Source organism: Marmota monax, unplaced genomic scaffold (genome assembly GCF_021218885.2).
Source record: "Marmota monax isolate L192 unplaced genomic scaffold, Marmota_monax_Labrador192_F-V1.1 WCK01_AAM20220418_F8-fsc00072, whole genome shotgun sequence".
Classification (NCBI taxonomy): domain Eukaryota; kingdom Metazoa; phylum Chordata; class Mammalia; order Rodentia; family Sciuridae; genus Marmota; species Marmota monax.
In genome coordinates, this window is record NW_026692356.1 from 9,251,527 (window position 1) to 9,272,707 (window position 21,181).

General features: G+C 41.3%; 1 protein-coding gene across 7 annotated transcripts in view; it reads left to right on the forward strand.

Annotated features, from left to right (window-relative positions):
- Il15ra (interleukin 15 receptor subunit alpha) overlaps positions 1-20,123 on the forward strand; it is a 41,078-nt gene extending 20,955 nt beyond the window's left edge. For 4 of the 7 annotated variants that reach the window (XM_046442390.2, XM_046442387.2, XM_046442389.2 and 1 more), the window contains exons 2-7: positions 7,392-7,586; positions 9,377-9,475; positions 11,446-11,643; positions 12,163-12,195; positions 16,325-16,397; positions 18,811-20,123. In XM_046442390.2, coding sequence (XP_046298346.1) covers positions 7,412-7,586; positions 9,377-9,475; positions 11,446-11,643; positions 12,163-12,195; positions 16,325-16,397; positions 18,811-19,048 — 816 coding nt within the window. In that variant the 5' untranslated portion in view covers positions 7,392-7,411 and the 3' untranslated portion in view covers positions 19,049-20,123. Of the gene's footprint in view, positions 1-638; positions 879-7,391; positions 7,587-9,376; positions 9,476-11,445; positions 11,644-12,162; positions 12,196-16,324; positions 16,398-18,810 lie in introns of those variants that run through there. The other 3 variants (XM_046442392.2, XM_058578660.1, XM_058578662.1) reach the window with 3 other exon arrangements.
- The last annotated feature ends 1,058 nt before the right edge of the window (positions 20,124-21,181 follow it).

A 21,181-nucleotide genomic window follows, 5' to 3' on the forward strand; every position in this document is an offset into this window, starting at 1 on the left:
TTCATGATGGGTACCCTGCTGGGCCCCCCATCATAGAACTAAATAGGTACCTGGCCAAAGAGAGAGAAGTGGCAGCAAAGACCCTGCCCACTAGAGGAGCTGTCCTACCCACAGAGCATGGGGACACCCAGTGGCCAGCGGATCTCAGAGCTACAACAGCAGGGAGGAGCCTGCTTCACTCCTTTTCTCTTCTTTTGACCAAGTTGATTGGACTGTACAGAGAGGGATGGGGGAGAATGTGTGTCTGGCTGAGCTAAATGCACACAAAAAAACCCACTTTGTATAAGTTTCCTTTTCATTTAAAAATCCTTATTCCGTATAAAACTTTAGCATCCATCGTCTCTTTTCTTATTCCATCATTATTTTTTTTCAAAGATTTTTTTAAAGATGGACACAAGATCTTTATTTATTTTACTTATTTATTTTTTATGTGGTGCTGAAGATCGAACCCAGAACCTCACAAGTGTGAGGCAAGCGCTCTTCTGCTGAGCTATAACCCCAGCTCATCATTCTTTTTGTGTTTATTAGTTAACATCTGTAAGGAGGGCTTTTTCTTCTCCCTCACTTATTTATATATTCGTTTATTTATATTAGCATAGACATAAGCAGTGTCATTTAATTTTGTTCCATTAGTTATAATCTGTTTTTGTCTTGATTGTTTGACGCTCAAATTGTCCTGGATTTGGCCAGCAAGAGTCTGTTCAGCAAGGCTATTGCAGCCTTTTGACATCTTCCCCTCATTCTTTGAGCACTTCCTCACTTTCTGGGACAACAAGATGTTCCAGGCTCATCTTGTGCTTTCTCCATCCTATCCTAGATTCTGCCTTTTCCCTGAGGAGCCCTGACTCCTTCCATTGCAGACGAAGATCTGGCAGCAGGTACTTAGTGCTAATATGCCATTGTTACTAGGCACCATCAGAGAATGGAACAGGAGCACACACATGTACACACACACAAACACATGTGTATACACATCACATACATAGGCAAGCACCCAAATACACGCACACACACATACATACATACAAATAAACATGTATGTGCACACACTGTAATGACACAGGCAGGACTCCTTCAACCCAAATTATGTTCCAGCACCATAGGGTACATGTTAGTTGGCCCTTCCCTCTTTACAGTTGAAACTTCTTCTTTCAACAGTGGGAAATCTAGACTTAGTTTATTTTATTCATTGATGACAACTAGTTCTTTAGATTATCAAGAAGAAAAAGAATGATAACAATGACTTTAGATCCTTTGTAAAAAATATTTTAGTTATACATGGACACAATATCTTTATTTTGTTTATTTATCTTTTATGTGGTGCTAAGGATCGAACCTAGTGCCTCACATGCATGAGGCAAGCACTCTGCCACTGAGCCACAACCCCAGCCTGTGACCTTAGGTCTTTACCCCCAGCCTGAACAGCCCAGTCACACTTAGGAGGAAAATCTCTATTTCTCTAGGATCAGACTGAGTTTCCTTTTCATATAAAAACAGTGGTATCAATTATGTTCATAGCCCAGATATGGTGAATCATTTCCTATTAGCTATGTAAAATTTGTTGTGCTATAACTGAGTACCCATACAGAAATAGCAATGTTAGCAGGAGGGGTGCTGAGTTCAGAGGAGGACTACTCACAGTGAATTGAAAGTAAAGAACAAGTTAAACGTCATCTAAGGAGATTGCGTGTTTATTGAAATCATGAGAACCTTCAGTCTACTTAGATACGTGGTATATTGTTCCACTCTCGTAGCAACTAGCACTGAAAGATGACCAAAGGAATCACACAGTGACACTGAATCTCATGGGACTCATGGGCAGTGACTGTATTACATTGACATTTTAAATCCCCTTGAGTAATCAGCCACAAATGTTTCATTTCAAGTGTGCTACAAATGCCAGGGTTGAAAAACACCAGAAGGGTATATTTCAAGACTTAGAAGATGTGAAAAGATTTCCTGACAGAAATCCCAAATATGAGCACAACCCAGAAAACAGTGAAGACTGAAAAAAAAGTGACCCGAGAGAGCAGGAGATTCCAAAAACAGTAATTTGAAATTAAAATCTGTTGCAAAATTGAACATGAAGCCTATGCAGGAAGGTGTTTTTGAAGGGATTCCAAACAAGGTACTACCTGGACAGTTGGTGGGAGAGAGAGAGAAAGAAAGAAGGTCAACAACAAATATGGCACCCCCAAAATGGAAGAGGCCCACATTACAGCCCCTCCTTTTCTTTTTAGATCCTTAGGTATTAACATGCAAAACTCATTTTTTTGTAGAACACAGCTAGTGCACAACTGCTGGGATTTTAAACTGGAGTTTAGAGTCTGAGTTTAACTCCAACTATCATGAAAGCAGACCATTCAAGGCAGTCCACTTCTCTCCTAGTTTCTTCTGACAATGTGGCAGTAATCAAATAAGCTGGCTATACAGGTATGAATAAAATAAATTGAACTCACTTGCATTCGGTGGTCAGATTCAAGCCTGTTATTAAGGAAGAGAAAGCATCCATTCATTTTTTTTTTTTTTTGAGAGAGAGAGAGAGAGAGTTTTAATATTTATTTTTTAGGTTTTTCGGCAGACACAACATCTTTGTTTGTATGTGGTGCTGAGGATCGAACCCGGGCCGCACGCATGTCAGGCGAGCGCACAGCTTGAGCCACATCCCCAGCCCCAAATCCATTCATTTTTTAAAAATATTTTTAGCTATAGATGGACACATATCTTTATTTTTTTTTAATGTGGTGCTGAGAATTGAATCCAATGCCTCACACGTGCTAGGAAAGTGTTCTACCACTGAGCCACAACCCCAGCCCCATTCATTCATTTTTTTTTAACTGATTATTATCTGGGTACATGCCTGTAACCCCAGCCTCTCAGGAGGCGGAGGCAGGAGGATGGCGAGTTCAAAGCCAGCCTCAGCAACTTAGCAAGTCCCTGTCTCTCTCTCTTTTTTTTTTTTTTAAAAGAGAGAGAGAGAATTTTAATATTTATTTATTTATTTAGTTTTTGGTGGACACAACATCTTTGTCTGTATGTGGTGCTGAGGATGGAACCTGGGCCGCACGCATGCCAGGCGAGCGCGCTACCGCTTGAGCCACATCCCCAGCCCTCATTCATTCATTTTTAAAACAAGTTTGTTTGTTTGATTTTTTTTTCCCCAGTACTGGAGATTGAACCCAGGGGCCCTTTATCACTGAGATGCATCCCTAGCCCTTTTTCATTTTTTATTTTGAGATAGGTTCTCCTAAGTTGCCAAGGCTGGCCTCAAATATGTGATCTCTTGCCTCAATCTCCTAAGTAGCTAGGATTACAGGTATTCACCACCATGCCCTGCTAAGCAAATTTTCTTGTGTACCTACTATTTTCAGCTTCTATACTAGGCTCAGAAATATAATGTTGAGCAAAACAAACAGAACCCCTACCCTCACATAGCTCAGAGTGGTGCAGATGGCAAGATGTGTATTAATTATATAATCTTTACATCTTACATATAAACTGTGGAAAAGTCTATAGAAGGAAAGAACACAGAAGCATAGGAGGTGAATGAAGGTTTTACTGAGGAGGTGCAGTTGCAGTCAGCCAGGAAGGATGGTAGAGACAGGTGGCCAAGAGCAGGTGGTGGGCTGGGGTGGGGGGAGTGAGTGGCACAGGGAAAGCAAAGGCTGGTGTGACCAGGGCAAAGAGAGCTAGAGAGGCAGACAGGGCTGGATCTGACAGAGCCTTAGGACTTCTTAAGGGATTGCAGGGTTTTGTTTGTTATTTGCAGTGCTGGGGATGAACCCAGGGCTTCACACATGCTAGGCAAACACTTTACCACTAAGCCACATCCTCAGTCTACAGTTTTTCTTTCTTTCTTTCTTTCTTTCTTTCTTTCTTTTCTTTCTTTTTTTTTTTTGTACACAATTACAGTACAACTTTACATTTCTATGGTTGTACATGATGTAGCATCATACCGTATGTGCAGTCATATATATACCTAGGGTAATGATGTCCATCTCATTCCACCATCCTTCCTACCCCTATACCCACTCCCCACCCTGCCTCCCCTTTGCCCCATTAAAATTCCTCCTTTTTCCCATGTCCCCCCAATTATGGATCAGCATCCACTTATCAGATAGAACATTTGGCCTTTGGTTTTGGGGATTGGCTTACTTCACTTAGCATGATATTCTCCAACACCATCCATTTACCTGTAAATACCATAATTTTATTCTCTTTTAATGCTGAGTAATATCCCATTGTGTATATATACCACATTTTTTTTTATCCATTCATCTATTGAAGGGCATTAGGTTTCTTCCACAGTTTAACTATTGTGAATTGAGCTGCTATAAACATTGCTGTGACTGTGTCACTATAGTATGCTGATTTTAAGTCCTTTGGGTATAGACCAAGGAGTGGGGTAGCTGTGTCAAATGGTGGTTCCATTCCAAGTTTTCTAAGGAATCTCCATACTGCTTTCCACAGTGGTTGCACCAATTTGCAGTCCCACCAGCAATGTATGAGTGTGCTTTTTCCCCACATCCTCACCAACATTTATTGTTGCTTGTATTCTTGATTTTTAAGGGATTCCAACAAGGTACTACCCGGAGAATTGGTGGGAGAGAGAGAAAGAAAGAAGGAAGAAAAGTACAACAGCCAAAAGTCAACAACAAATATGGCACCCCCAAAATGGAAGTGCCATTCTGACAGGAGTGAGATGGAATCTTAGTGTAGTTTTGATTTGCATTTCTCTAAATACTAGAAATGTTGAACATTTTTTCATATATTTGTTGATTGAATATATATCTTCTTCTGAGAAGTGTCTGTTCAGCTCCTTAGCCCATTTATTGATTGGGCTGTTTGTTTTTTTGGTGTTAAGTTTTTTGAGTTCTTCATATATACTGAAGATTAATGCTCTATTTGACGTGCATATGGCAAAAGTTTGCTCCCAAAATATAGGCTCTCTCTTCACCTCAGTATTGCTTCTTTTGCTGAGAAGAGCTTTTTAGTTTGAGTCCATCCCATTTATTCTTGATTTTATTTCCTGCACTTTAGGAGTCTTGTTAAGGAAGTCGGGGCCTAATCTGATGTGATGAAGATTTGGACCTGCTTTTTCCTCTATTAGGCGCAGGATCTCTGATCTAATTCCTAGGTCCTTGATCCATTTGAGTTGAGTTTTATGCATGGTGAGAGATAGGGGTTTAGTTTCATTTTGCTGCATATGGATTTCCAGTTCTCCCAGCACCATTTGTTGAAGAGGCTATCTTTTCTCCAAAAGCATTTGACAAAATACAGCACCTTTTCATGTTCAAAGCACTAGAAAAACTAGGGATAGTAGGAACAGAGCCTTGAGAATTCTTAATGCTAAACCCCATATCATTCTAAATGGAGAAAAATTGGAAGCATTCCCTATAAAAACTGGAACAGACAGGGAAGCCCTCTTTCGCCACTTCTATTCAACATAGTCCTTGAAACTCCAGCCAGAGCAATTAGACAGAAGAAAGAAATTAAAGGGATATAAATAGGAAAGGAAGAACTCAAACTATCATTATTTGCTGACGACATGAATCTATACCTAGAGGATCCAAAAAAACTCCACCAGAAAACTTCTAGAATTAATTAATGAATTCAGCAAAGTAGCAGGATATAAAATCAATACCTATAAATCATTTCTATCCGTTTCTATGCATTTCTATACATCAGTGATGAATCCTCTGAAAGAGATATTAGTAAAACCACCCCATTCACAGTAACCTCAAAAAAAAAAAAAAAAAAAAAAAAACCCTTGGGAATCAACAAAAGAGGTGAAAGACCTCTACTATGAAAACTGCAGAACACTAAAGAAAGAAATTGAAGAAGACTTTAGAAGATGGAAAGATATCCCATGCTCTTAGATAGCAAAATTAATATTGTCAAAATGACCATACTACCCAAAGCACTATACAGATTCAACATGATTCCAGTTAAAATCCTATCATCATTTCTTATAGAAATAGAAAAAGCAATCATGAAATTCATTGGAAAAATAAGAGACCCAGAATAGCCAAAGCAATCCTTAGCAAGAAGAGTGAATGAAGCAGGAGGCATCACAATACCAGATCTTAAACTATAATACAGTAACAAAAATGGCATGGTATTAGCACCAAAACAGACATGTAGACCAATGGTACAGAATAGAAGACACAGAGACAAACCCACATAAATACAGTTATCTCATACTAGACAAAGATGCCAAAAACATACATTGAAGAAAAGCCTACAGTTTTTATGTTTTTATTCTTAAGAGCAGCAGGCAGTTGTTGTAGGACAGATGAGGCTGGGCACAGAGGAATTAGCAGGAATCAGGTTTGCTGACTGCAACCAGGTCCAGAGGCAGCTTTTGCGTAAATTAATTTGTCCCTCTGAACCCCAAGTCCAGAAATTTTTAGAACTTTATATGCAGTGTGTAGGGGGAGGGGCTCAGAGGCTCACCATCTGCAGAAGTCCACATAAAAGTAGGTTTTCTCTACTGTAATGGGTACCCAACCCAGGTCTGAATACAAAAATAACTCAAGGACACACTCAGTGTGTGAATTCTGTGCCTGGGAAAAGGAGAATCCTGTGTAGTCTCTGCCCCTCCCCCCTCCCCCCTCCTGCAGCTGGTTTTCCAGGAACCTAAGGAACCTAATTTGCACCATTCACTCTTATCTTTTGGATTGTAAAGGACTTTCCCTGGGATCGGATTGCTTTTTTTTTTTTTGAAGCCCTGTGAAGGCAGGGCTTGGCTAGAGGCCTTGAGTTAGTCTCCCTTCTCTCAGTCTGCTTCTATAAACACACTTCCCACCTGACAACTCTTGCAGAAATTCTTGCTAATAGTCTAAGAACAGTTATGGTGAGGGACTCTGGAGAAGCTTAATTACGATTTTCTGTGGAGGGGGGGGGGTGCAACTACACAGCCAGGGAGGAGTGAAGCTATCAAATATTCATCTCTAAGGATTATTCTGGCTGCCCTGTGGAAATGGACCAATTGCTTGTGTTGAGGGGGCAGGGGAGGAGATACGGGGAAAGCCTGTGAAGGTTATTTGTTGACCCTCAAATCAGTAAAATGTGACGTCACCAAATGAGCTCAGAGGCTTGGTCCAGATTGAGAGCAAGCCAGGGCTGGAAACAGGTGGAAAATGGAGGGGTGGGCCATGGGGATGACTCCCCTATCTCTGGCTGTCTGGATGACTGACATTTAAGACAAGTTCCTGGCAGGCCTTGGACAAGGGGAGACCTTCCTGATCACTTTCCACATGCTTGGAGGGGCCTCCTGGATAAGTGAACCCTGGCTATACAATCACTTCCCGCTGCCTGCAAGTTCCCTGGAGAATGCCTCCTAACATGCCCAGGTCTCTTCATCTCTCCCCTCTTGTGCACTTTCACAGGCACCACGTGCCCTACCCCCATGTCTGTAGAACATGCAGACATCCGGGTCAAGAGTTACACCTTGAACTCCAGGGAGCGGTACGTTTGTAACTCTGGTTTCAAGCGGAAGGCGGGAACATCCAGCCTCACGGAGTGTGTGTTGAACAAGACCACGAACACCGCCCACTGGACCACGCCCAGTCTCAAGTGCATCAGTAAGTAGCCAGTCCCTGGACTGTCCCCACCCCTTCTGCCCAGGCTTAACACAGAGCACAGCGGCATTGTGGGAATCGGGCGAGCCGGTCTCTGGGCAGAGAGATCCATCCATATTGGGGTCTAAGGCTAAATACGCCTATGCGAGGCTGAGCAGCATCTCCCAGAGATGGAGATACACGGTGTTGGGGGTCACAGAATTTGGGGTTCAAATACTGGTTGTGCTGCTTACCACGTTGAGGCCTCTGGCAAGGCCTTTAGCCTCTTGGAACCCTGGTTGGTCATCTAGAAAATGAACCTGGTGTCAACACTGTGGGTTGTAGGAGGATTAAAAGGAGCCTGGTAAATATGAGCTATTACTACTATCCATGTGGGTTGTGAAATCAGCAAGAGAATTGGCTGATTCTGATTCTCAATCTCACCCCTAACAAGGGTGTGCTTGCTAGCTGGAGAGCTTTTTGGATTTCTCATGAGAAGCTGAACTCTTTTGAGTTCTTGATGGTTAGTATCCAACCCAGTGGGCTGGAGTAGGCCCACACGGCAGAGTTTTTCTTGGCCTAGTCACCATATTTGGTGTCCAGCCAATGCTCATGAGCAAGGAGATGAGGAAGTTGCAAGAATTAAAAAATAAAATAAAATAAAAATTACCTATCCACTACTGAACTGCCATCCCAGAGGAAGCCAAATAATTTTGGAGTGGAAACTAAGCCATTCAGTGTTATTTCCAGAAATACTTAAGTCCTGTTCTGCTCCCCTTATTACTCTGGGAAAATAAAAGTTAACTCAGGTCTTCCAAGAGAATTCTGATTTAATAAACATTCATGACATGCTCACTGCTGCCCAGCAGCAGCTGGATACATTCTCATAGAGCATCTGTGTAGATGTCTGACTCCTCTCTGGGACAAAGGATGGGAAGTTGGGCTCCTATAGCGAATTCTCTCTGTTGGAAACTCCCAGAAGAGCTACACTTTCTTGCTGGATTTGTAGTGTTAGGTTACCCCCCTCCCTTTCCAGCTGCTCAGAATGAGTTATACAGATGTCAAGAGAAGGGAAGGAGGGAATCCTACCACTAGTTTCAAGAACTGCAGGACTGGAGAACACAGCACTCCACAGCACTGGGTACAGTTGAAGGGAAAAACCCAGGGTGGCCAGGGACAAGCAGTGTCTGTGGAGCCAGAAGTGGAAAAATCAGGGCTTTTTCAGTGTTGGGAAAATTATGTTGACTCAAAGCTCCACATCTTTGGGTGAATGAGTAGGATGGAGAAGAACTGAGGCTCTGAACAGGGCCAAGAGGGGAAAGGAAACAAAGAATTTTGAACCAGAATTTTAGAGCCCACAGATTAGAGGCATCTTTAGGTTTCCTCTGGACCAAAGGTTCCTCCCTCACAAACCTTTACCACTAGCAACTCTGTTCATTGTGTTTCCCAACCCCTTATGCTTTGGATGATTTTTTTTTCTGTTAGGCAAATGGAATCTATTTTAATCATTCATTTTCCTGTGGGAAAACCAGGATTATAAACCTCAGTTGATATCAGATGTATTCCAACCAAAAATAAATTTGATGTTTCACCTGTGCAGTCTTTTTTTGGAAATGCTAGAAAAATTGTTTGTAATCTGTCTTTGCATTTGGGTTGGGAAACACTGTTTCCTTTCTGTGCTTCTAACCTGTCCTAAGAAGCCAGCTATTTCCATTGTAAATTTATGTATTGATCTTTTATTTATATCCAGTTCTGATGCCACCTTAGTGCCTATGCTCAGGATCATAAATGCCATGTGGTTGTCCTCTCTCTAGGAGACCCCTCCCTGACTCACCAAAGGCCAGTGCCACACTCCACAGTAGTGACGGCAAGGGTGACCCCACAGCCAGAGAGTCCCTCCCCTTCTGGAAAAGGTAGGAATAAATGGAAATTTTTAAGAACTACCATCTAGATCCCTCCTTCTCCACCAATCCTGCAGATTCATTGACCTCTGATGATGTTCCAGCGACAACTTCAGCAATAGAGCAAAATTTTAGTAAAATAAAAAGTAAGACTTATAATGGCTTAATTGTTTAAGTCAAAATGGCTTGAGATCTAGATTTCATATGTACATAAATAATAGTATTTAGAATCCACTATTAATATGCCAAATCACATTTAGTTGTACACATTTATCATTGTCAAGAATTGGAAACAGTCTGAAATTTTACCTCACTTGTTTGTTAGTCTGCCACTTTGTCATGGGTGCTGACATTCTTGTAGGGTAAACAAATAACTTTTTCACATGGTGCACAAGTAGCAAGAGTATCAGCATGTTAGCAACAATCCCTTGACTCCCAGGCTCACAGGGCAACATCGATGGGCCTGAATATATGCCTGCATTGTTCAGCAGGCTGCACTGTCTGGGAGGAAGGCTGAGCTCAGGGAACCTGAATGTTTTATAATTGGCAGCAAATATGTCTGCCCTTTCCTAGAAAGAGGCACTGTCTCTGTCTTCAAAGGTACTTGCAATATATGTGTCCTTGCGCAGATAGTCCAGAGAAAGGTCTATCAGGCCCTTGTTTGCAAGATGTGTAGCAATGTGAGGGACCCAGGAAGAGTTGTCACCCCTTGGTCCTAAGCATCACCAAATTAACAATGGTGCTCTAATATAGAAGCACTGCATGAAACCACCAATGTTCTGTATTTTAACTGAGTCTTGGGTAATCTTTTAGCCCAATTTCCTCAACAATTTCTCAATTGGAAACATTGGAAGCTAAATATCTTGGCTAATATGCCTCATGTCCCATGGCACCCTTATTTTATATTTAACTCTTTTTTTTTTTTTTTTTTTTAGGGCCAAATCATTCAGTCTGTGACTTTTCCTGGCTCCTTCTTCCTTCCTTCCCGCCAGATGTGGTCATCTTTCTTTTCATTCATTCTGTTCTCTTCAGGCACACCTTCCCAGAGCTTTGGTTCTCAGCCTTGGAGGCACAGTGAGAATACCAAGAAACTCCACATGGTCCAGGGAATGATTTGGAGTCAGAGGCTATAGAACAAGAACCATGTAGTTCTTGGATAGCCAAAGTTGAGGAACACTGCTCAAAGCAGGACAGAGAGGCTGAAGGGAGGCTTCCTCCTTGTAATGGGTTGCTTGCAAACAAAAGTAAGGGGTTGAAGTATTGGCTCTATTTATGTTGAGGGTAATTCCCAAACTCCTTTGATCTGAATCACACACAGTTCACCAGAGAGATAAGAATGACCAAGTAACCTTTCCCAGTCCTGCCTCCATGCCCCCAACACTTGGTCAGATAGCTGTTGCTGAGACAAACCTTAGATGTAAGAGAAACCTTTAACACAGATTATGTGACTGTGGGTGATTGGATGTGAATGCTCCTGGGTCTCGATCTGCAGGGCACCTAGAGTGTGGGCAGCTTGGGTAGGGTTAGGTGCACATGAGGTAGTGACAAAAGATTGGAGGGTATGAGGACTTCTCACAATGTGTGTGGCTGGGAAAGAATGGGAACTCAGGCCACAACTGTGCATGTAGAGCATGATGAAAAAAGATAATCAGCATCCCAGATGCCTTCAGCAAATACAGCTCTACTTGTGTTTTGGAGCCAAGTCTATCAGTATTTCATGAGCTTTTCTAGGAAACAGCTGAAGGTACTCAACTCTGAGGGATCTTTTCTTTCTATGCACCACAGTAAATAACTGTATTTTTTAGAGTTATCACAGATCCCATGGCTCAAATGGAGGATATGTTGCCCACTTAAAGGACAGTTTGCTGGGAGTGAATGGGCTGCCATGGTGGGTTCATCAAAGTAGGTCTTTAGGTCCACCCTCTGCTGGAGCTGAGAAGACACTAGTCTTTATTTATGTTCTGTCTTGGAATTTCCTACAGAGCCAGCAGTTTTATCTCCCAAGTCAGACACCACAGTGGCCACAGAGACAGCTATGGTACCAGGCTCCCAGTCGATGCCACCCCAACCAACCTCCTCAGGAACCACAAGTGTAGGCAGCCATGAGTTCTCCCAAGCCCCATCCCAGACTACAGCAAAGACCTTGGAACTTACACCCTCAAACTCCCACGAGACACCAGGTTAGCATTAGCTTTGCATGAGAGGCCAGTTCCTCAGGTGCTGCTTCTGAGACTTGGGTTGAGACCTGGCCCAAGATAACTGCATGGCTTTTTTCAATCTCGAGCTGTGACTCATGGAGCTGCCCTCCTGCCCTCTGCCTCCCACAGGCCCCTTGCCTGGTCTCTGTTTTTGATGTTCCACCTGGCTTGGTCCAGTTGGGACAGCTGAAAATGAAATCCCCCTCCCAGATTTGACATGCTAACCTTACTAGCCAGCACTGCAGAGCCTGGACTAGGACTCTAAATGCCGTATGCACTCTCCACCACAGGAGGGCCCTTCTGGAAGGTATGTCTGACTCTTAGGCATGGTCCAGCACCTCAGTCAATTTACCCTGCTTGTTCTTTGCTAAGAAGAGTTTGGTTATGCCAGCTATGAGTCTCCTAAGGGTCTAAGATGGTAGCTCAGTTGTCCCTTATTTCTCCAGCTTCATGATACACTAGTACCTTTACCCTGACTGAGCTGTTCTCTCTTCTCTGCAGATGCTTCTTCATACAGCTCCAGAGAGACCACTGGTAAGCACTGTCCTTTGACCAGCATATTTATGACCAGGGTGATCGCAGACACAGAGTGTTGAAGAGTCCTTGTCCTGGACGGCCCATGCCACTGTCCCAGCATGTTCACTGGAGGCTTCCCCTTTCCCTCTCAGAAATGTCTCCATTATCTGATGGGGACATTCATGGCATTCCTCATGTGATATAACTGTTTTTCTTAATAGTGATGGTTTCTCACTGTCAAGCTACTGATGTTGAAGGAACTGATGCACCAAGGGCTTTGTGGATCAGCTACTTAGTTCTCAGCAGGGCTAGACTCATGCCAGGGCCTGTTAGGAAGCCACAAGTGCCTGATGCTGCCACTAACATGAAGTCATTCTTTGTCAAAACCTACCTTGATGTCTCCCAGGGTGGGCATGGTGCACTGTCCGGAGAGACTACCAAGATTTCTCAGTAAAGAAGGCTTTTTACCCTAGACGCACAGCATTAGGACTCTAAGAAAAAGAATGTGCAAGTGAGTCTAAGAGGAAAATAGAAAAAAAGTGTGAGAATGAAAGAAAAAGATGAAGATGGAAGAGAGCTCAGAAAAGAGAGGAGAGAACAATAGAAAGAAGGGAGATCCAGGGGCAAGGAGAGAGCAGGGTGTGCAGCTTGGTGGAAGAGCGCTAGCCTGCCAGGGGCTGGGTTTCATCCCCAGCACTGCAAACACAACAAAAAAAACCCAAGAGGCTGGGAGACAGATGCAGATGGCAAGAAAAAACCTAATACTTAAGAGTCTGATGAGCTTTCAAAGGAATAAAAAGAACAACACAACTGTAACAAAACTGTAATTTGAAATGGGTAAAAACTATTTCTATTTTCTAGTCATAAGTTCACATTTTTGGTGGTCCCATTTTACCTGTGTCAGGTGTCATCTGGAAAAAAAAAAAAGCATTGGGCATATTAGCAGTTAATTGCTTTTAGAATTCTTTTTTTTTTTTTTTTAAGGATCAAGACATAAGCCAAGGCAAGACATTTTAGAAGGCCTCTTTGGGAATATTTTCAGAGAAAAATTGTGGCATTTAGTGACAGGGATATGGAAACAAAAATATGTTCATGATTTAAGAGGAGAACAGTACCTGGGCATGGTGGTACATGCCTGCAATCCCATCGGCTTGGGAGTCTGAGGCAGGAGGATCACAACTTCAAAGCCAGCCTCAGCAACTTAGTAAGGCACTAAGAAATTCAGAGGGACCCTGTCTCAGAATAAATAAAAGAGGGATGTGACTCAGTAGTTAAGCACCTCTAGGTTCAATCTCTGGTACCACAAAAAAAAAAAAAAAAAAAAAACAGTAAATAGCCAACCTAATTTTTCTCCTAATATCACAATCTACATTAATCTTTGTTCATAGCTTTACATTTTTTACTTTTTAAAAAATTGGTAATATTTTGCAAAAGGTCTAAAAATGAAAAGTTACATAGGATCTGCAGCAAAAAAAAAAAAAAAAAAATCAAATCCTATCTCTGACTCAAAATCTTGCAGAAAGGAAATAGATACCTGTGCATCCTCCCACACAGGCTGTATATAAACAAGTACATAAAAAGTAATTGATGCTGACAGCTGGGTTTTTGTTGTTTGTTTTTTACTGTTCTGCCCCTAGTTGTCACTTAATGGCATATCTTGGAGATCCTTCCCTATTAGTACATAAATCCCACCTCATGCTTTTAGCAACTATAGAATATTCCATCTTATGGATCTGTTACATCTTATTTAGCCAGTTTGCTCTTTGGGCATGTGATTACTTGTATACTTTGGTTATATTATGAACAGCAATTGTAAACCTCTTGGTGAGAGTATACCTATAGGATAAAATCCTACATGCAAAATTTTCTAAGTAGATCTTTGAACAAACTATTTGATTATAGGCTATAATCTGTCATCAAATTTTTTTCCAGTTTAGGACTTTCACTGTGTTAAAATACCAAAAATTGTCTCAAATGTCTGAAACATGACATAATAAACATTAACTGAACACCTACAATGAACAAAGATAATTCTATGGGAGGAACTGTGAAAATACAAAGATAAAAAAAAGACCTGTCTTTCATGTATGAATAAGGTTTAATTCCTTTAAGCTGCTTAAACATAAGAGTACATGGTCACTAGGCATGAAAATGAGAGCTAAATTTATCTGCTAATAAGAGATACTAAAATAAAAATTGTGATAGTTTTCTAAAAATTCTAAGTAACAGTACCTTCAAAGTATGTCATATGCCATCCACCCCAGCCACCCTGTGAATGAGAAGTCATTACGTATGGCCAAGATGCTTATTGGACATTGGGGCCGCTGTTATTTCTGCATGAGTAAGCAATCAGTTGAGCTCATCTCTGTAGAAAAATATTAATAATGCTTGGCCATTATTGTTGCTTAGTAAAAATTGACATTTTACTCTACCTTTTGATACTACCATTGTCATAATTTTGTTTTTTTAAATAAGTTAAATGAATGATTATCATTGCTTTAAAGAATTGCTCTTTTAATTCAGTAGAAAATGGTCCACAGCAGATGCTCAATAAATATTGAATGGGTAGGCAAATGAATAAATAAATTTGAGTGCTGCACATTTTAATAAATATTTAAGAAATGTGATTCAAAGCTCCATTCTCTTAAACATATACTGGCTCACTTGGCAGCCCTTTTTGTCAATAAATTTATTCAGTTGTTCCAATATCACATCTCTGGCCCTAATGAAGCTATTCTTAAAGAGTCCTGGTTGTAAAATAAGAGGTTAGCAAGCAAAATACAGCGGCCTTCACACAGCCATGCCCATTTAGTACACTAGAAGTGAAGGGTTTATTTTTCAGAATGTTACTGTGCCTTTGACAGGGGCTGCTCCTGTCATGTCACTCATTCACCCTCAGTATAAATTAAGTTCCTACTCTGTACCAGGTATGGCCCCATGCTGCTATGAAATGCAGATTTCTCATTACAAATCAAATGTCACTTCAGTTTGGGAATTTTAAAGGTTGAACTCAAACAATTAAGTGTTTATTTTCTTGTTCAAACCCAACGCTTTTTTCTTTTTTTTTGGTGGTACTAGGGATGGAATGCAGGGCCTCACATGTGCTAGGCAAGCACTCTACCACTGAGCTACTCTCCCAGCCCTGAACCTGACACTCAGAGTTGCCTAGGCAGTGAGAAAGAAAAAGAAACACCTTCCCAGGAGCAATGGTTGATGATCTCCTTCAAAATCATCTCCATCTGACACAGGCACACAGCACTGTGGTCTCAGCGTGGTGGGCGCTGCTACCCTGTGCTGGGCCTGGCTTGTTGAAGAGCTACCAGGGAATAACTTCTCCATCCTTACTGAACATGGGCTCTGGCTGTCTCAGCTGCCTTCTCCAGCTTAGATCAGCACCATGGGCCGAAGTCAGTGGGAGAGCCCCTGGCCTAAGTGGCCTTCCGCATAAGCACCAGCTTCTCCGCCCTCTCCTTCCTCCCCTCTTCTCTTCCTTTTTCTCCAATCCACACCCTACAGGAAGCAAAAGGGTAGAGAACTTGGCAGGTGTTTCCATGGTTCTGGCTTCCATTTCTTTACTAACTTTGCTTGGCTATAATCAAAACAGAGAGGCTCAAGACCTGGGTCATTGAATTCCAATGGCTTTGTTTTATCATTGACCCAGGAGCCCTCCTCTCTCTTGCTCTGGATTCTGCAGTTTTTATTTTTATTCAAAACGAAACAGGAAGAAACATTGTGAAAATAGAACCATCATTTCTATCCACTCGCCCTTTCCCATAAACCTCTCCACAGACAGTAAATGCATGTCAAGCCTATTAGACAATGTGAGGACATAGTTCATCATTGAGTACAACATCTCTGCTATAAATAAATAAATAAGTAAAATTATATGACTTCTTTTTTTAAGTGATAATGATAACTAATGTTAATTTTCTGTTATTTCTTTTCTAACACCTTTTCTATGCTTGCATTTTTGCCCAGATGTGGAATAAATCAAATTGCATTTTGGCCCTCAAGTAACAGCAAGCTAATGGGAAGGCATTTAGACCACTCTGTAAGAATGTAAATTGCCAAGAGTTTACCAATTCTTAGCAATGAACACGATCCTGGGATTCTCATATGGTTTAAGCTTAGTTTTATTGTTTTACAGTGATCATCTCTACATCTGTCACACTTTCTGTAGTGCTTGTGGTGTGTGCCCTGGTGACGTGCATCAAATTAAGGTAAGTGGCACAAGAGAACCCACAGGACCAGATTCTTTCTTCCCAGGAGAAAAGAGCTACATCAGAATGATTCTGGGATGTCCTCACAAATCAGAATCCCTTTCCCAGCCATAGACCCTCATGCTGAGCCCCTTCTGTATCAGCCAAAAGGAGCTTCAGAGTGGGGCAGGACTAAGCCAGTCCTAGAGAGTCCTAGAGAGCCCTAGAGAGCCCTAGAATGCCTTTCACTTCCCACAGTTCTCAGACCACTGCTCTGAAATGGGGGCAGCAGAAACCAGGTCGACCACGCAGGGGCCAATCTGCCAAGTCAGAAAGAAAGGATGGGGCTGGGCATACAGCGCAGGGATAGAGCAGGTGCTTAGACTGTGTGGTGCAAGGCTGTAGGTTCAAGCCCAGCACCCACCCCTGCCCCTAAAGAAAAGAAAGAATACACCCAACGCCAAATTGGATGAATACGCAATTTGTATCAGTTCTTCTTATGACATATTCATCAATATTTTCTTCTCATATGTATTTTTAAATGATTTATTGTAAATATATTCATTCACCAGCAATTAATTCTGTATTTCTAATCATTGAAATCTGCATTTCAGCATTTATGAAAAGTCTGTTTTTTGTCAACATTTGTTCTTTTGTGTTTTTTTGTCTGTATGTTTTTGGTACCAGAGATTGAACCCAGAGGCACTTGCACTGAACCACATGCCCAATCCTTTTTATTTTGTATTTAGAGACAGGATCTCGCTAAGTGCTTAGGGCCTCACTAAGTTGCTGAGGCTATCTTTGAACTTGTAATCCTCCTGTCTCAGCCTCCAGAGCTGCTGGGATTACAGATATATATGCCACTGCACCATGCAGACATTTGTTTTTATATTTTCATTTTTCTAATTTTTAGGCATTTTATCTTTCTTTTGTCAAAACCCCAATATCATACAAAACCCCATTTTGTAATTCTGTCAGTACCAGTATTTCAGTATTCCATATTGATAAGTTGCTCTGAATTTTTCCTCAGCATTATTTGATGTATGGATGTCAGATTTGTTAAAACTCATTTTTAGTTCCTACTAATAAGATAGTACATGTTATGTCAATATAAAATTATATGACCCTTTGAGCCTGATTTTGAAAAAACATAAACAGTCCATGACAAACTGTCAAGCCAAAATGAAAAGCAATTATCTAAAACATTCCATAAATCTTCAAAAGCTGATAATTCCAGACCAACTGATAAGAAATACACTAAACATAATAAATGATTTATTTATTACTCAAGAATTTGTTGAAACAATTCAAAAATACTAAATGTCGACAAAATAGAAAGTTACTTTTTAAAGGACTTTCAAAATATTGTTATAATTAATTTTCATATAAAATGGTGTAATTGGAGTTATATTCTTAAGAACTTATATCTAGTAAATATATTTATTGACTATATTAACAGGAATGTCCATACTATCTTTCTAATAAGTACATTAAAATATATTCTTAAAAAAGAATGTTACTTTGATATATACAACCAATAAATATGCTCTTAAGAGGAAAATATCAATTTATTTACTATATTAAAAATGTATAAATGTCTTAAAGAAGAACTGTTAAATATATGTAATTTCTTGGTCGTTTTGTGAATTGACTCTACATAAACTGTTGTTTTTTTTTTTTAAACTGGATAATAGGTAGATTTGCCATCCAACAAATTGTTTTTTACCAAATTTTTGGCAAACTGACCTAAAATCCTCATTTAGTTTAGCTCCCATTCCAAGGAACTCAAACTGCTTCTCTTCTCATGGCCTAGGGAGCTGTTCATCTTCAGGAGGGACATTCCATAAGCCATGGAAGAAAGTGCTGAGGTAGCCACTCAGGGCCTGAACACTGAGATAGATCCATGACAGGCAGGCAAATATAATCAGACTCTGTCTCTCTATTCTTATTATCCAGGAACTGATTTATTTATTCATTTATTGGATATTTCTTAAATTCTAGGAACTGGTTCAAAAGCTTCATGAATATTAAATCACTTTTACCAGCATGATCAAGCCTAGTTCAACCAGGCCCCTGGTTACTCTTTCCTTTTCTTGTCCCTCCACCTGCAAGGCTGTTTAGGCAGAGGATTTGTCCAGTGGGAAGCAAGGGTGAGAATTTCTCCAGCAGCACTGGTGAATCTTTGCAGATGAGGAATTGAGAATAACAAAATAGGATTTAGATACCATGTGCACATTTAGGCACTTTAGGTTTTTGCCAGTCTTTGAGCAACACAGACCACAGAGGATTAGGTATTTTATGACACTTGCAGGCAGGACCTATGTCTGCTTATGTCACCCACCCAGTGCTGGACATACATTTTCAATAAGAAGTATCTCTGACTGGAGGATGACTGTGTCTTCTTTTCAAAACCTGTAAATCATTGGCTTCGCAGGAGAATTTTCCAGCCAACTGCTGTTGAAATGGAGAATTTGGAAGTGATGCCAATGACTAGGGGGAGCAGCAGCAGAGAGGAAGACCAGGGAAACTACCCACAAAACTCTGAAACTCCTGGAAACCAGCCCAGCAAAGGATGGAGCCAAGGAGCCAGCTTTATTGTAGCTAAAGAGATCCTGGAAGATTCACAAGGATCTGGGCACCAGGAAAAAGCCCACCAAGATCATCAAATGTGATGACCCATATGGACTGTGTGCCTCTTGTCTTAGTGAGTAGGTTCTCCAGCACACAGGCGGACACCACTCAGGGACCCAGGGGCCTGCTTCCCAAACTCCAAGCTGCTGAAGCTCTCCTGGGAGGCCAAAGGCTCCAGGAAGCTGTTGGTTTCACTCACACTGACTCAGGACAGCTTCTCCACTGGACCATCTATTCTGTCCCTATTCCGACTTGTAGTTTACAGAGGACAGGAGTCAACCTGAGGCTCTCAGTTCATCCTAAGGCCCCTCCTGGCTTGGGAGATATCTGCAGGGAAGACTCCAGCATTTGTGCACCTAACAACCCTGTCTCCAGTGCTCTGTGTGCACTGAAGGGGAGCAGGGGAAGGCAAAACAGATTCAGAGAAAAATCCGAACCCAGTGACATTTTACACACATACGTGTTTATATTTATACTTCCTTGTATGTTATACCTACATATTATATATGATTTGTATTTTGAAAGTGTGCTTTGTATAGACAAAATAAAATATCTATTTTCAATATAAAAAAATGCACTGAAAGAATCATCAACAAGAAATGTTCCACAAAGGAACGAAGAAGACAAAGAATGGAAATGCAGAGTCCCAAATGAGTGAGCTCAAGTTTTCTTTCTGCATGTGTGTTATTTTATTTTTGTTTATTTATTTATTCTGGTAGTGGAGATTGATCTCAGCTATATATCCCCAGCCCTTTAAAGACAGACTCTCACTAAGTTGCTCAGAGCCTCTGTAAGTTGCTGAGTCTGGCTCTGAACTTGCAATCCTCCTGCCTCAGCCTCCTGAGCCACTGTGATAACAGGAGTGCACCACCACACCCAGCAAAACTTTTTTATTTTTAGATGGAAAAAGGACATAGAGTTTCATAAGACTTGGAAGTTCTAAGCTATTAAACCTTCAGCCAGATGTCCTTATCTAGCTATAGATCTAAAAAATTCACACTTCCCCCCTCTTTTCTTGCTCTGCACAATATTTGCTATGAAGAAAAGTGATTCCTGATGAGGAATCACCGTTTATCTTGATTTTCCTTGATCAAAAATAAAACTCTTTTTCTCTTTTTCTTTTAAAATCCATGTCTGGACATTAAAAAGTAGGAGGACAAAAAGACACACTTGAAGACTACTCCATATTCCAACTGCCACCCACTTCTCCTCAAGGACCTCGCACTGTTAGCTGAGCCTGCACACCCTAGTCTCAGAATTCCACTTGTTTGCTGTCCCACAAATCTGTGCAACCTTGAGGCAGGAGCAGCCCATTTCAGACCATACCATCCCCAACACTTCCACTGCCTGGCGCATCTCAGAATCCAATGTGTGAATATTATTCCAGAATTTATACATACAGCCAGGCACGGTGGCACACGCCTGTAATCCCAGCGGCTTGGGAGGCTGAGACAGGAGAATTGCAACTGCAAGGCGCTAAGCAATTCAGTGAGACCCTATCTTAAAATAAAATTCAGAATAGGGCTGGGGATGTGGCTCAGTGGCCAGGTACCCCTGAATTCAATCCCTGATATTAAAAAAAAAAAAAAAAGAATTTATACACACATGAGGCACTTTATTTATGGGAAAATACACTTTCCTGTTTCCTTCCCTCAGTGCCTGATTATAAATCTACCTGTTCTATTTTTGCTATTCTTAGCTATCCACCCTCTCCTCTTCAGATTTGGGAATCTCCCACAGTGTTGGAGTGCCTTGTAGCCCACGAATGCAGAGGACCTGAAGTCCCCTCTCCCTGCTCCCACCAGAGCGTGGAACTTGGGTCCATTGTTGCCTCCTGCCAAGTACCCAGGGCTGTTGAATGAATGTACAGAGCAGTTCCCAGCAATGGCCCAGAAACATCAGAGTGGTTGCTCTCTTCCTACTCTTGGCTTTCCAGATTGCTTTAACTGTAATCCTTTTTCCAAAACTAATCCTCCACCTTTCTGTGAATCAATGATCCCATGGTATTCTTCTAATATACTTTCTTCGCTTACAACAGACTGCATTTCCAATACATATCAGTGAAAAGTTCCTAACCGATGTAGAATTCAGTGCCAGGCGTGATTATTGCAAATTACAGAGAAGTAGGGAAATAAAGATCTGTGATTGGTTATCTGCCTTGGGCAGGGGAGAGA